Below are 15000 nucleotides of genomic sequence, written 5' to 3'. Positions count from 1 at the left end.
TTTAAACACACAAAGGTTAAATCCAAGAGTAAGAACATGTCTCATTTATTTAGCTTGCACAAATTTGAACCAGTACAAAAGTTACAAAATCTCTTCTCACTCAATACCAGAACAATACATTTGTATTAAAACAGGTGTAAAATAAATACAATTGGCAGGCTTAGCTTAGCTGGTAGTAAATGCACTATGCAGAAACCCAGGCCATAATGCATTGCATGCACAGGTACATTAAATGTACCTGTGCATGCAATGCATTATGGCCTTTTTTTCCCTTTTTTTTTTTTTCTTGCACAAATTTTGTGCAAAGAAAAAAGAAAAAATAAATTGATTTTTGGAAAATGAGAATCGATTCTGAATCGGACGGCATTAGAATCGCGATTCTAACTCGAATCGATTTTTTTTGACAGGCCTAAACAATACACTTACAACATCAACAAAACATAGATGCTCTCCAAACCACTCAAACACTACATCAAGACCAGAAGAAACTGCACTGAAACACCCAATAAAGATAAAGATAAAGCTAAAAAGAATAATTAAACATTAAAGTACACACCTCTCTCCAAAAATCAAAAACAAGTACAAATGGGTTTCAGGTCTACAAGCAAAGAAGCCTTGAAAATGTTAAGTGATGTAATTGATCGCAATGGTGGACGACGATAACCTGACGCTGCCAGATGGGGGCGGTATTGGGTAACCATGTTCCCCAACACAGCTTCCATCTGGGATCTCTCAGGGAGTTCAGCTAACACCAATCCGTTCCGTACCGAACCAATCAGCGTGAGCTAAGGGCCGGATATGTGCGAAACCGGATGTGAAGCTATATAGACACGTCAATATGATTGGTTGTGTTTGCACGCCCACACGGTGATAGACAGACGGTCCCATCCAATCATCTACCAAGTATCTTGAAAAAAAGGAACAGCCCCGTCATCGAATTTGCTTCCGCGATCGCAGATCCCAATAAGCTGTGAAACAATTTTGTGTAGCAAGCTTCTTGGATCTGGCAGCGTCAGGTTAGGACGACGAAGTAGCGATAATAAAAAAGTAAAAGTAAAAAAAGCTAAAAAATATCTTATTAAAAAAAAATATATATATATCTAGATTTATTTGATTGAAATTGTTGTTACTCATGAATGTAAACAGCACGGGGTACAGTGGAAGGATAACATAAAAAGGGGTCCTGTGGACTTCCATTGTGGTCCTACTGTATGTATCCAATTGTTCAGATTTATAGTTTGCTACGATTTCTTTGTTAGTTTTAACATAAACCGTGCTATCTAGCCCCTCTGAAAGGATTACAGCTTCACATAGGGTCAAATGTATTTACTCAAATCTCAGGCCATTCGCAACCTAAATAACATAACTCATTTGTCTTTATATATTTTTATTATATTGATTTCATAAACATACATTTAGCACAACGAGCTTAGCTCTTTAAATCGGGTTAGTGATTATAGCCCTTGTTCAGGCCTTTAGATTAGTGATTAGTAACCGTTTGATTAGATTAGGTAAAGAACCTATAAAAGACAAGAATACACATACAATACATTTTGTCAATACAGGTTCACATCACAACACATAGATCATTATTCATTAATTATTGCATGAATTCATATTTACCATTGGTCTATGTGAGGCTGCTTAGTTGCTGTGTTTATACACAGGGCTTGTTCTTCGTGCACAATGTACACGAGGTTGGTGGATTCTCTTGGTTGGTTTACAGAATCTGACCTAAGGGGACACAGGCTAGGTGATTTAAACCCTCTGTACTGCTAGCCCTTCCTCCAGGGTCTGGTCATCAGCTCTTCCTGTGATTGGCTGTTTGTGCCCCAGGAAGTGAAATACATGTGCCTTGTGGCTGTCATGCTCTAAGGGACAGTGGACTGGAGATGTGACCAAGGCACCCCCGCTGTGGCAGTTGCTTATTGGCTGTTTGCAGCTCCAGGAAGCGTTTGGCTGAGGTATACCAGGAAGTGAATTGAGCACACATGTGGTCGCCGTGTGCTCAACATGCGCTAAGGACAGTGGACTGGAGATGTGCTCATCCCTGTTCCTTATCAGACCTCCTGCTGTGTCAGTTGGCCTGTGAGAGAAAGCTGGTGGTTTCCCCCTACTTTATGGCTGGTGTCTTATTTCACACCTCTTTGTCTCAGTAAAGTCAGGCCTGCTCTGGGATCAGAGGCCCAGTGACAATTTTGTACTGAGATGTATTTGCAGATTTACAGTGCACATTTTATTAATAGGAATCCAACGCTGAGCCCATAATCAGCGCCACACCAATTGGACTGTATAGTTGAGCATCAGTGTGGGGGAGAGAGGATTTGTTTTCCCACTGTGGTTTGGAGGTTTGTAAGAGCATGTTTGTTAGTGGAGCTGCAGTTTAGTCTGCTGTGTGTGTGTGTGTGTGTGTGTGTGTGTGTGTGTGTGTGTGGTGCGTGCGTGCATGCTCGTCTCAAACTGTAGTGTATATTTAATTATTTGTGTGTACAGTACGTAGATGTATGTGTGTGTGTATCCGTACAGTACAGATGCATGTATAAACCAGTGTGTACTGCATTTAGATTGATATTGTTTGTGTGTGAGAAAGACCACAGAGAGAGAGAGAGAGACACAGACAGACAGACAGACAGACAGACAGACAGAAGCCATTTCAGTTCATGAAATATGATCTTTACATCCAAGACCTCCTACTCACTAATTCCCCGGGGTCCTCCACACACACACACACACACACACACACACACACACACACACACACACACACACACACACACACACACACACACACACACACACACACACACCGTCTCTGTGTTCCATCGTTGCTAAAGACGTGCTGTGTTGTCCAATTCATAAAATTGTAATTCATTCAAATGTCCTTCATCCTTCTGTTCTTCGTCACAGAGGATAGACTCTCCTGAACCCCAGCATCCATATTCAGGGGGGAACATTAGCCAAAAATAGCAGTTTTTGGCGAAGAGATTTGTTGTAGAGGTCCAAGTACACGTTGCAACTCAGGTCCATTTTTTTTACTTTAAGTGGTTAAAGCTGTTTATAGTAAAATACATCATTTTTGTTATGCAGCTGTCCCCACTGGATGTTCCAGACAGACTGAGTTGACATGTACGACTACTTAAGGGACCATTACAGACCCTAAAGTAGTTAATCCTTTAAATTCTATGATTGAACTACAATGGTGAATGTTTATAGCAGCTTTACATTCACCAATATACAGTATACAATACACACACACACACACACACACACACACACACACACACACACACACACACACACACACACACACACACACACACACACACACACACACACACACACACACACACACACACACACGACAGCCATGACAGGCACCAGCCTGCTCATGGGGAGCACTTAGGGCAGGGGTGGGCAACTTTAAAGATGTAGACGGCCACTATATTTCCACACTCACACCAAAGGGCCACATTGCATATTACTGTCGTAGCAAAAATAGCCGATCTACAAGATCGGCTATTTTTGCTATATATATTTGAATTGAAATCTCCACAAAGTCAAACAGCACTTAACTTTCTGCGTAGAGGGAACATGTTAATTAATCACTGAGACTGTACACATGGAACCAAATGGACCTCTGTGGGTCCATTTGGTTCCATTTGTAGCCTACAGTCTCCGAGTTTAATTAACAGCAACAGTACCGCCGTGAGGACAGCAAAGGAAGCTGCTAGGCCTCAAACTGTGTTCTATGTATTGATGCATTTCATTACAACATTAGTACAGCAGAATGTTACAGAAGGTGCCAGGGAAACAGCAGGGGTACATATGTGGTCTTAATCCGCACGCAGGCACGCACGCACGCATGCACACACACACTGACACCACAACCACCACCCGCGACTTGAAGAGACTTTGTTTGGTCTGGCAGACAGAAAGAAGGATGGATTACAGTCTCTCTAGCTCACGCACGCACGAACGCACACACACACTCACACACACACACACACACACACACACACACACACACACACACACACACACACACACACACACACACACTGGGGCTCCATTGTTTTCAGTCACCCCTGCAGCTGTTTTACCGCGACCCTGGGTATTTTTTGTGTGTGGGTAGGGGCATTTTATATGGTATGACTGTGTGTGTATGACTGTGTGTGTGTGTGCGCGCGTGCATGTCCACATGTTGTGTACGTGTGGAATGTGTGTTCATAGACTATATGTGTGTGTGTGCACGCCCTTGGCATTGGCCCATATCATGGGGAGTTGGGGAGTGGTTAGGAGTCAGATGAGGTGTGTTTGGTGTTTGGACTGGGTCACCCTGTTGAACCTATGACTCATTTTGTGTGTGTGCGTGTGTGTGGTACGCCCATGTGCAGGTACCCACACATCCTCCCTCTTACCCACCCATAGACACACACACACGCTCTCGTGCATGCAGCATACAGGCACGCGCACGCACGCGCACACACACACACACGCGCACACACACACACATTCCTTGCTGGGTTCAACTGTCACACACAGTGTCAGAATGTGATTAAATTAGGAGACGGACTCAGATCATGGCGACTGATCGTTTACATTCTGCACGTGAAATGATGGAAACAGTATGTCAGAGGATAGAAAGAAAGAAAGAAGGAAAGAAGAAGGAAAAAAGGAAAGAAAGAAAGTAGGAAATAAAGAAAGAGCCTCTGTCCAAACTAAAGCATAGTGGAAACGTCACATTAATCAGACTATTCTTGAGATCCTGACCTGCTACCAGTAGGTGTTTTGTCGTTATTCTGTGGGTTGTTAATGGTTTTCTGGTCAGTGGCAGTCGGGGCAAACACTCTCACCTCAAAGTTTGACATGCATTAGTCTACGGACCCCCATTTAATGGCATTTCTATCTCTGAGACCCCAATTTATACTGTAAAGAAATGTTAATTTAACTCTGAGACAGTGTACAAAATGGAACCAAATTGGACCCATTATCCAAACTATCATTTAGCTGGGGGACCCTCTGGAACTCCCTCAAGGATCCCTTGTGGTCCCCGGACCCCACTTTGAGAACCACTGACTCAATAGTCTGATGAAGCGGGATCATGTCCCATTCAGTGCATTGACAGCATCCGGATGTGGTGCCATTGGAAGCTGTTAACCCATTCTGACCTGAGATCAGATTCATACGAGGTTTCCGCCGGACACACACTGGTCTGATGAACCCATTCTGACCTGAGATCAGATTCATACGAGGTTTCCGCCGGACAAACACTGGGTCTGATGAACCCATTCTGACCTGAGATCAGATTCTAAAAATGTCAGTCGTTCTTCGATTTTTCAAAAAATAGCAGACCTACAAGCTCGTATCGCGCCACTCGGTGGCGCGATATGAGCTTGTAGATCTGCTATTTTTAAATAGCTAAAGCACAACATGATGCTGACACCAAAATGGGTGCCCGGTCAGAATGGGTTAAGGGTTCAGTGATTTGCTCAAGGACACTTCAACACTAGTTTCACCGTTACCACGATTTTCAAAAGCTTCCGTCATACAGTCTGGAGCAACGGATGCGACTGACAATGATCAGAGACGAGACGAAATTAAATTGAATAGGAGTGATGTCTCCACTCTGCTTCCATTTAGTCTGTACAGTCACTCAAATTTGTCCCCCTAACATATACATCATAATCGAATCACACATTGCTTGCTGCCTATCAGAAATGGACATTATAAAATAAACGTAAAGATATTAGATATTTTAAAATATACTTTTCGTGAACAGAAATGACGGCTTCTGTTCTTGGCTTTCTGGATGTGTAGTTCCAGACTCTATATACTTCTATAGCATCATTTTGGAGATTGTGGAATAGCTGTCAGTCGACACTAACCCAGAGGAACCTTCTGATTAGCAATCATCAACCACCCTATTGAACCACGGCTTTGAAAACCTTCGGAATGTCTTATTTCCCAGAACACAAGGTCAGGACCAGTACACGTGTGTGCATAAACGTGTTGCGTGTGCTTGCGTGTGCGTGCGCGTGTGATGGGTGACAGCACCCAGGAGTTGGACAAAAGCCAGTGGGAGACATGTTGATAGTTGAGACAAGACGCGAGGAGGACAGCGAATGACAAATGGTGTTAGATTAAGACCGCTTCCAACACATACACGCCAACGCACACATACACGCCAACACACACATACACGCCAACACGCCAAGCAAGCAAGCACACACACACACACACACACACACACACACACACACACACACACACACACACACACACACACACACACACACAGGCTCAATTACAGTATGTGTCATATGAAGATGAAACAATGAGATGGATGGTAGAAATGACGCCCAGTCGACTATGAATCAGATTAGATGACGGCAGACATACCAAAGCAGTCAAACACAACATCCCGCCAGAACATTATATTGTGTCTCTGCCTCTGGCACCCAACCAAACACATTACCCTTACTGGGTAATTCCCCTGCTGGTCACTTTCACTACCATCATCGCAGGTCTTATTAGTTCATTCCAGCTAGATTTTCAAGTGGTTGTGTCAAGCGTGTCAGAGGGGATCGAGGGGGGAGTGACACAGATCTGCAGATTCTAACGAGTATGCCTTTGAGGTTCGAAGGGATCAATTAAAGGTATATTCAGTGATTTCACTTAATTCAAATATCACTTATTTTTTTGTTTTGTTGTGATAATCCTCCCTAGTATAGAGTGTGCTGGCCATATAAGGAGTTCCTCCCTGTCCCCAGTTAACCCTTGGGGGTTTTTGACTCTCTATCCTGATTGGACGAAAGGCTGGGTCCCACAGACAAAAACGAAACCTAAGGTTTTTTGAGTGAAATCACTGAATATACCTTTAAGAGCTCCTGCAAGTACGTATTTGGCCATGGAACCCCATCTCAAAATATCTACCCCCAAAAACAAACAGCTCAGTGGCCTTGTGGTTAGAGTGTCCGCCCTGAGACTGGGAGGTCGGGGGTTCGATCCCCGGCCGGGTCATACCAAAGACTCTAAAAATGGGACCCAGTGCCTCCCTGCTTGACACTCGGCATCAAGGGTTGGATTGGGGGGTAAGTCCCTGCGACATACTAGCGTCATGTCCAGGGGGTGTACTTGTACATCAAGCTGCCTCACGCTACAGCAACAGGAGATAGGCTCCTGCCCCCAGTGTTTCTGTGCGGGGCTGAGACATGGACGCTATAACAGTACAGTGGAGTCGGTGTTGCTGCACGGGGCTGAGACATGGACGCTGTAACAGTACAGTACAGTATAGTACAATGGAGTCAGTGTTGCTGCGCGGGGCTGAGACATGGACGCTATAACAGTACAGTACAGTGGAGTCAGTGTTGCTGCGCGGGGCTGAGACATGGACAGTACGGCAGGTGAAAAAAAGGCCCTGCATGGAGTCTGCGTAAGAACGCTATACGAATGGGTCACTCAGTGTCACACTTTGGGCAGACCGCACCAGAAAAGAGCAGCGTCACACCTCAAGCCCACTCCTTCCGCTTCCCTATAAATATGCACCGTCCTACTGTAACACGCCTCTCCCTTCCGTTTGGCTCTCACATTCTGCATCCCTCCCTCGCGGCGCCCGCCCTGCTCCTCTTCCTGTTTCCACTTTTTTCCTCTCTGTTCATCAAGCCCGGGTCGGTGCTACGGCAGACGCCCTACGCCAGGAGTTGACCCGGGGACCGCCATCCCGATTCCCGACTAAGAGCAACCTGGGGACAACCACACTTGCACACACTATTTACTCACACTATCACAGACTACATTCATTTGCTGGTCAAAAACTATATAAAAGCATTGTATTACCAGTAATAAAGAGCAGGGATATCATTATTTATCAATTGTTTATAAAATGTTTTTTTTCCCTAGATCTAACAAGTCCTCTCTCAAACTATTATTTATTATTCACATGCAAACAAGAGTAGTAAATGAAATAAAAAAGGAAGTAGTTTTATTCTGAATGCATGGCCACTGGTTGTTTGGGGTGGTTTTACTGCAATACAACACACACCTGCACAAAATATCTTCCAATTTACAATTTAGGCATTTAGCAGACGCTCTTAATCCAGAGCGACTTACATTAAGCAAGAACAAAAAAGCATAGGAATACATCACATATATAAAATGCATTTATCATGAAACATGCGTATAATTACACTATACATATAAACTATACATATATACTATACTTTACATATGTACTATGAAGTACTATGACTACATACAATGCAATTATAGTACTGTCTACATAACATGCTATAAGTCTGTTTCAAATGCTATCTAAGTCTAAAAAGTGCTATCTAAGGGGGTAGGGTAAGTGCTATGGGCCATGATGGAGTCTGAAAAGGTGGGTTTTCAGACTACGGCGGAAGATTGGGAGTGATGCTGCAGTTCTGATTGCAACCGACGGGAAGTGCATTCCACAGTTTTGGGGCCAGAAGGAAGAAGAGTTTGGGACGTGTGGAGCGTTGTCCTTGCGTTTTTAGTGAGGGTACTTCCAGCTTCCCTGCGTTGGCTGATCTGAGTGAGCGGCAGGGTTTGTAGGGTTCAATCATGCTTGCAAGATATGTGGGGGAGCCATACCTTTGGTTGCTTTGAATGCCAGCATCAGAGTTTTGTATTCTGTGCCGGGCAGCGACCGGGAGCCAGTGCAGGGAGCGGAGCATGGGGGAGACATGTGAGAATTTTGGCTGGTTAAAGACCAAGCGAGCTGCGGCATTTTGGATCAGCTGGAGAGGCTTAAGTGCACATGCCGGTAGGCCAGTAAGGAGTTACAATAGTCAAGTTTTGACAAGACTGATTAGGAGCTGATTTATCAAGTTCACAAGGCATCACATTGCACCGCGTTACTGTATGTGTATGGCACCAAAAGAGGTTCCCATGCGTTTAGGAGCCAAAGAACCACTCCATTGCTATTTGTTGGTCCCACGCAACACTACAGTCAGTCAGTTTGGTTTGTCGTCATAAATGGGTTATGTAAATGCATCTTGACTGATTGTGCGGTGCTTTCTAGTCAAATGGATCATTCCGGCGTCAATCCATGTCATTGTCTGTTCACAGCTATGGTCCCTTCCGTCATACACAAAAAAAAAAAATCACAGACTCGACCTGAGTAATTGCACCGTCTTCGGCCAAGTATAATGGCACGGTTCAATGGGACGTTTGAATTTTGTTCGTGAATCTTTTCTCCAGGGACGGTTTCAATCCACGCTTTAAAATGAGAAACACAAGTTCATTCAGTGCACTCCTTGGCTTAGCTGGTTGGTTCTCAAACCTTTTGTACAATCTCTGGGTTACAGACCTGTAAGGGTCCAGTTTGACGGGTTACAGACCTGTAAGGGTCCAGTTGGACCGCAGTACAGACCTGTAAGGGTCCAGTTGGACCGCAGTCTGGAAGCCTGAGGGTCCACTGAACCCCACTTTGAGAACCACTGGCTTAACTTTTACAATCCCTTCGACATAAATAGCCAAGGTCACAAGGTCACACAACTGTTTTTCCAGAACGTTTCCCCGTGTATAGGGATGCTGGGGTGTAAGTGGTTAAAACCTAGACCTCTAGACCAAAACCTCTTCGCCTGTACTAAGTCTGCTAGTATTACCCTAGTCTAGACCAAAACCTCTTCGCCTGTACTACGTCTGCTAGTATTACCCTAGTCTAGACCAAAACCTCTTCGCCTGTACTACGTCTGCTAGTATTACCCTATAGTCTAGACCAAAACCTCTTCGCCTGTACTACGTCTGCTAGTATTACCCTATAGTCTAGACCAAAAACCTCTTCGCCTAAAATAGCAGATCTAATAGTAGATCTGCTATTTTCCCTGGATGTACGGCCTGGAAGTATAGGGTTCATGCTGGGGTTCATGAGGTTAAAGAACTGCTTCTGCAACGACGGAACACAGACTGTGTGATTGTGTGCCACGGGTTCTGTTTCCGTTTCTGTGTTCCTGGTCGTCAGCGGACGCCACACATTTGTCTCCTTGACCTCTGACCTTCGGTATAGGAAGGATGACAAAATGAAATCAAGCAATCCCGCAGAAAACACATGGCCGAGAAATCAGAAGGAAGTGTGTGTGTGTGTGTGTGTGTGCGTGTGCGTGTGCGTGTGCGTGTGCGCATGTGCGTGTGCGTGCGTGCATGCATGCGCAGTCTGCGCACACACATGTTGAGGACATTTCAACCCAATTATCTCAACTTCCAGTGCCACTAAACTAATACATATCCCTATAGTATCAGCCATATGACTCACGTTTGTATGTGTGTGTGTGTGTGTGTGTGTGTGTGTGTGTGTGTGTGTGTGTGTGTGTGTGTGTGTGTGTGTGTGTGTCTCCAGGAACTGGTGTGCGTTCGTGCAGAAGCGCGTGGTGACCATGGCGGTGGCGTGCGGCACAGAGAAGTACACCATCAAGTCCCAGAGTCCCTGTCCCAACGGAACCCCAGACTGTCAGCTGGTGATGTGAGTATATATATGCTGCTGTCAGACCAGTGCTTCTCACAGCTTTTCATGTCAAGTAGTCAGAGGATTCTGACCCGAGATCAGATTCTAAAAATGTCTTCTACATCCTGACAGTTTTCTGAAAAAGCTATGTTTCTGTGTCAGTCGTTCTTCGATTTTTCAAAAATAGACAGACCTAGATCTGCTATTTTTCAATAGCTAATTTATCACATAATGCTAACACCAAAAGGGGTTCCCGCCCCAAAATGGGTTAATAAAATATGGGATTACATTTCTTACCAAGTATTTTTTTCCATTCTATTTCTATTCCATCTGTTCTGCCAAGGACCGCCATGAAGAATGATTGATGTTTGATAGAAAAATCTAAATGATTCAAAATATTCCAATCATTTTAGATAATCCAGCTTTATTTTGATCCACCCCTCTCTGCCAAGAAAACGGAGCGTTCTTTCAGGCTACTATAATGTGATGACCGGCAGAGTCTCCTTTAACCTATTCTGACCGGGCACCCATTTTGGTGTCAGCATCATGTTATGCTTTAGCTATTTAAAAATAGCAGATCTACAAGCTCATATCGCGCCACCGAGTGGCGCGATACGAGCTTGTAGGTCTGCTATTTTTGAAAAATCGAAGAGCGACTGACATTTTTAGAATCTGATCTCAGGTCAGAATGGGTTCATCAGACCAGTGTGTGTCCGGCGGAAACCTCGTATGAATCTGATCTCAGGTCAGAATGGGTTAACACATTTTGCTGTGGACCCCCTGGCTCCCCTCCAAGGACCCCTGGGGGGGGTACAATGTACTTTTTCAAAATTTCTACTACTTGTGGGGGACATTTCCCCCCACAAATAACATAACTGTGTCAGGCACCAGAAAGGATTGTAAGCAAAAACCTTTAATAATGAAACTGTCAGGATGTAATAGACATTTTTAGAATCTGATCTCAGGTCAGAATGGGTTAACAGGTTTTATTAAAGTCAAGGGAAAAGGTAGAGGCGTCGTCGGTAGGGATAGCGTGGGTCAGGGTTCCGGGAAAGGCTGTCCTTTGGGCGTCGGTTCCGACAGGGATTAGGCAAGCCGTAAATCAGAGTTCGGGTCCGGGTCCATATACACAGTGGTTCTGGGAACAGGCAAAAGTACAAGGCGTACAGGCAAGGGTCGGGATAACTATAGGGATACAGGCTAAGGTCAGATGCGAACGGCGTGCTAACCTATAGGGTAAACTGGGTTGATCTGCAGGCAGAGAACAATAGGGTAGCGGCAGACAATAAGTAACCTTGGCTATACTCAGCGTAGAACCTGGTGCAGGTGCGCTCACACTGGTGTGGGCGTGACAAACTCATGTGTGTGTGTGTGTGTGTGTGTGTGTGTGTGTGTGTGTGTGTGTGTGTGTGTGTGTGTGTGTGTGTGTGTGTGTGTGTGTGTGTGTGTGTGTGTGTGTGTGTGTGTGTGTGTGTGTGTGTGTGTGTGCGTGTGTGTGTGTGCAGGTACAAGCTGTCCACTCGTCCGGTGTACCGTCAGAAGCAGAACATCTTCACGGCTCTGCTGTGGAGGTGCTGTCCTGGACACGGAGGGGACAACTGTGAGGAGACAGGTACAGTAACTCCCCATGTACAGTAACCACAGTCTATAGGAGGATGACCCCATACACCGTACAGTAACCCCAGTCTACTGTACATAGGATGATGACCCCATGCACCGTACACTACAGTAACCACAGCCTCCCAGCAGTGTTGATTTCGTCACCTAATGCTACGGTGACAAATGTCCATCGGCTACCTTTTTTCACTGATGAAAACCTAATGAAAAATAAGCTATGATGACTAAAACGAAGGCTAAATATGCCGACAATGTCATCATACAGCACATTCCGTGCTTAGTCAATAAAAACATGCGTTCACCGTTCCCCAGGTCAAGTATCGCTCATCTCTGGGACTACTGTCGGGGTCTTTACATGGTCCACAAAGGACATCCATGTTTGCTGGTTCTCATGGAACCATTACATGAACGTCTAATCTTTTCAAGCTTAAAGGACAACTTTAGTTTTTTTCAACCAAGGTTCATGTTTTAGGTTGTTATTAGAGAAACTAAAAGATGAGTGTTAATTTTCTTTCATTTGCTGCTTTCTTTCGTTTTAGGTATTTTAGCAGTTTTTGACAGGGGGGTGGGGGCATTCGAGCATGGGGCTAAATATGTGATTGGGGCTAATTATGGTGATTTATTTTTTTATTATTTACTATAGTCCTAATAAACCCCAAGAAATTACATCTGGCCACAAAAGATCATAGGATCTATTGAATGTGACAAACTGACATATTGAGCCTATACACACAGTATAAGCCTTCCCCCAGTAGGCTACCTTCACATTCAGTAGATCCGGTGATCTTCTGTGGCCAGATGTAATTTCCTGGGGTTTATTAGGACTATAGTAAATAATAAATAAATAAATCACCATCAAATTTGGTAAAAAAAATACATATTTAGCCCCATGCTCGAATGCCCCCCTGTCAAAAAGAGCTAAAATCCCTAAAACGAAAGAAAACAGCAAATTAAAGAAAATTAACACTCACCTTTTAGTTTCTCTAATAACAACCTAAAACATGAACCTTGGTTGAAAAAAACTAAAGTTGTCCTTTAAGATAGAATAGTATGTCCTTTATCCATCCGTTATGTGTAGGTAGGTGGAGAAACTTGTTTCCATTTAAGGAGTATGAGATGTCTTGCAAAAAGAGAGGTAAAGGAGATTATTAAGTGTGGAGGAATGTTAGTCCCTGGGAGAACACCAAATAGGGTCGTTAGCAGGTTGGATGGGACGGATACACCTGATTATGTCAGAACAGGATTTGAATACGTCGGTCCAGAAAGCCACTAACCGTCCTGGGGCATGACCACAGCATGTGTGACGGATCAGCAGCGGGTTGTCTGCATCGGTTACATGCATCAGTAATATCTGGACATAATGCTATAGTCTAGCATTAGTGTGCAGTGAACACAATAAATAATCTTACATTGTATAAGGCTATTGTCTAGCACAGATTGGAGAACCGTGGACTATAGTCTCAGAGCAGTCTCCCATGTCATGTCAAGTACTTCCAACTCCAAGTCCTGCTCCCATGCTGTCTTAAGACGCTTCCGAGTTTCTGGATTTATTGAATTAAGTTTGTTTTATAGTGTTGGAATCAAGCCCCTTGTATTGGGGTTCAGACAGAGAAAGTATAGAGTCCACTGCAGAATGGTTTGGTTTGGTTTGGAAAGTGTCTGTCTAATGTGAAAGTAGCAGAGTAGATGGGGCAAACGGAATTTCTCTGTCAAGTATGAGAATGGTGCCATAATCCTGTTATTGTACTGATCCCCTTGTCAAACCAGTTTAGGTTTATAAATTATAAACCTAAACTTGTCAAACCAGTTTAGGTTTGACAGGGGGATCTGTACAGTTACAGTAACAGGATTATGGCACCTTTATGGCGGGATTATGGCCCCTCAGGGCGTCTTACTGGTATAAATCATTTTAGATGACTGACTAAAACTAAATGGCATTTTATTCAAAAGTCTATGACAAAATAAAAAATAAAACAAGTCCTTTCAAAATCAACACTCGACCCTATGCAGTACAGTCACCATAGCGGCAGCCTCACAGGTTCAATCCAATAGAAAGCGCAGGCTTTCTATTCCTGAAAAGTGGTAATACGATAATGCAAGCCATCGTTCTCACGATGAATAATTATATATATTTTTAAATGTTGTTGAGAATTAAATCTGCCTATGGTGTCACTGGTGGACACTGGTGGGCTGAACTGCCCACAACCCTCCTATGAGAGACAGACTGAGCAGAAAACAATTGTGGAATTTTATCATGAACATATGAAGATAAGTGGTGAAGGATCCCCTTTAACATTTTGTACATTTTTGTGCATAATTCTTTAAAAAGAAGGTCCAGATTTGTATCTTAAATGCCTATAATCCCTCATCGGTATTGGGGTTGAGCTCCCTTCTGAAGAACCTAGCTGGGGGACAGAAGCATGTCGCATGTGATTGTCTCTGTTTTTACTAAAGGGACATAATTTATAGGCTGTTTCCTGTGAGAAACAATAAAACACTCCCTGGTTGGCTTGTGTGTGTGTGTGTGTGTGTGTGTGTGTGTGTGTGTGTGTGTGTGTGTGTGTGTGTGTGTGTGTGTGTGTGCATGTAGGTGCTGGGAAAGTGAACTGTTTACCGAATACGAGGAGGAACTACTAAAAGTGGCATCCCCTCTCCCCTCCTCCTCTTCCTTTCGTCCCCTTCTCCTTTCTCCTCCTCATCCTCCCTCCACCCTTCCTCGCCACTCTTTCTTTCTTTCTTTCTTTCGTCCGTTAACTTGAAACTATTGCTCCATCAATCATTCCCCTTTGATTCCTCTTTGCATCCGATATCCGGTATATTTCATACTCTCTCGTTTTCATCTCTCGTCTATCTGCTATTCCAGTTACATCACTTGCATTTTATATTGACTTTTCTTTCATTTGAAATGAGTTTAGAAA

At 44.0% G+C, this 15000-nt stretch overlaps 1 protein-coding gene across 1 annotated transcript in view; it reads left to right on the top strand.

Moving 5' to 3' along the window:
* The window catches only part of mmrn2a (multimerin 2a), a gene marked incomplete at its 5' end in the record, with an annotated part of 50997 nt that overhangs the window by 11069 nt on the left and 24928 nt on the right, over positions 1 to 15000 (top strand). Inside the window, 2 exons of the mRNA XM_083774291.1 lie at positions 10361 to 10483; positions 11971 to 12077. Coding sequence (XP_083630417.1) covers positions 10361 to 10483; positions 11971 to 12077 — 230 coding nt within the window. The remainder of the gene's footprint in view (positions 1 to 10360; positions 10484 to 11970; positions 12078 to 15000) is intronic.

This window comes from Protomyctophum parallelum (genome assembly GCF_964188405.1).
Source record: "Protomyctophum parallelum genome assembly, chromosome: 10".
NCBI classification, from domain to species: Eukaryota; Metazoa; Chordata; class Actinopteri; order Myctophiformes; family Myctophidae; genus Protomyctophum; species Protomyctophum parallelum.
This window is presented reverse-complemented; position numbering and strand designations above follow the sequence as displayed.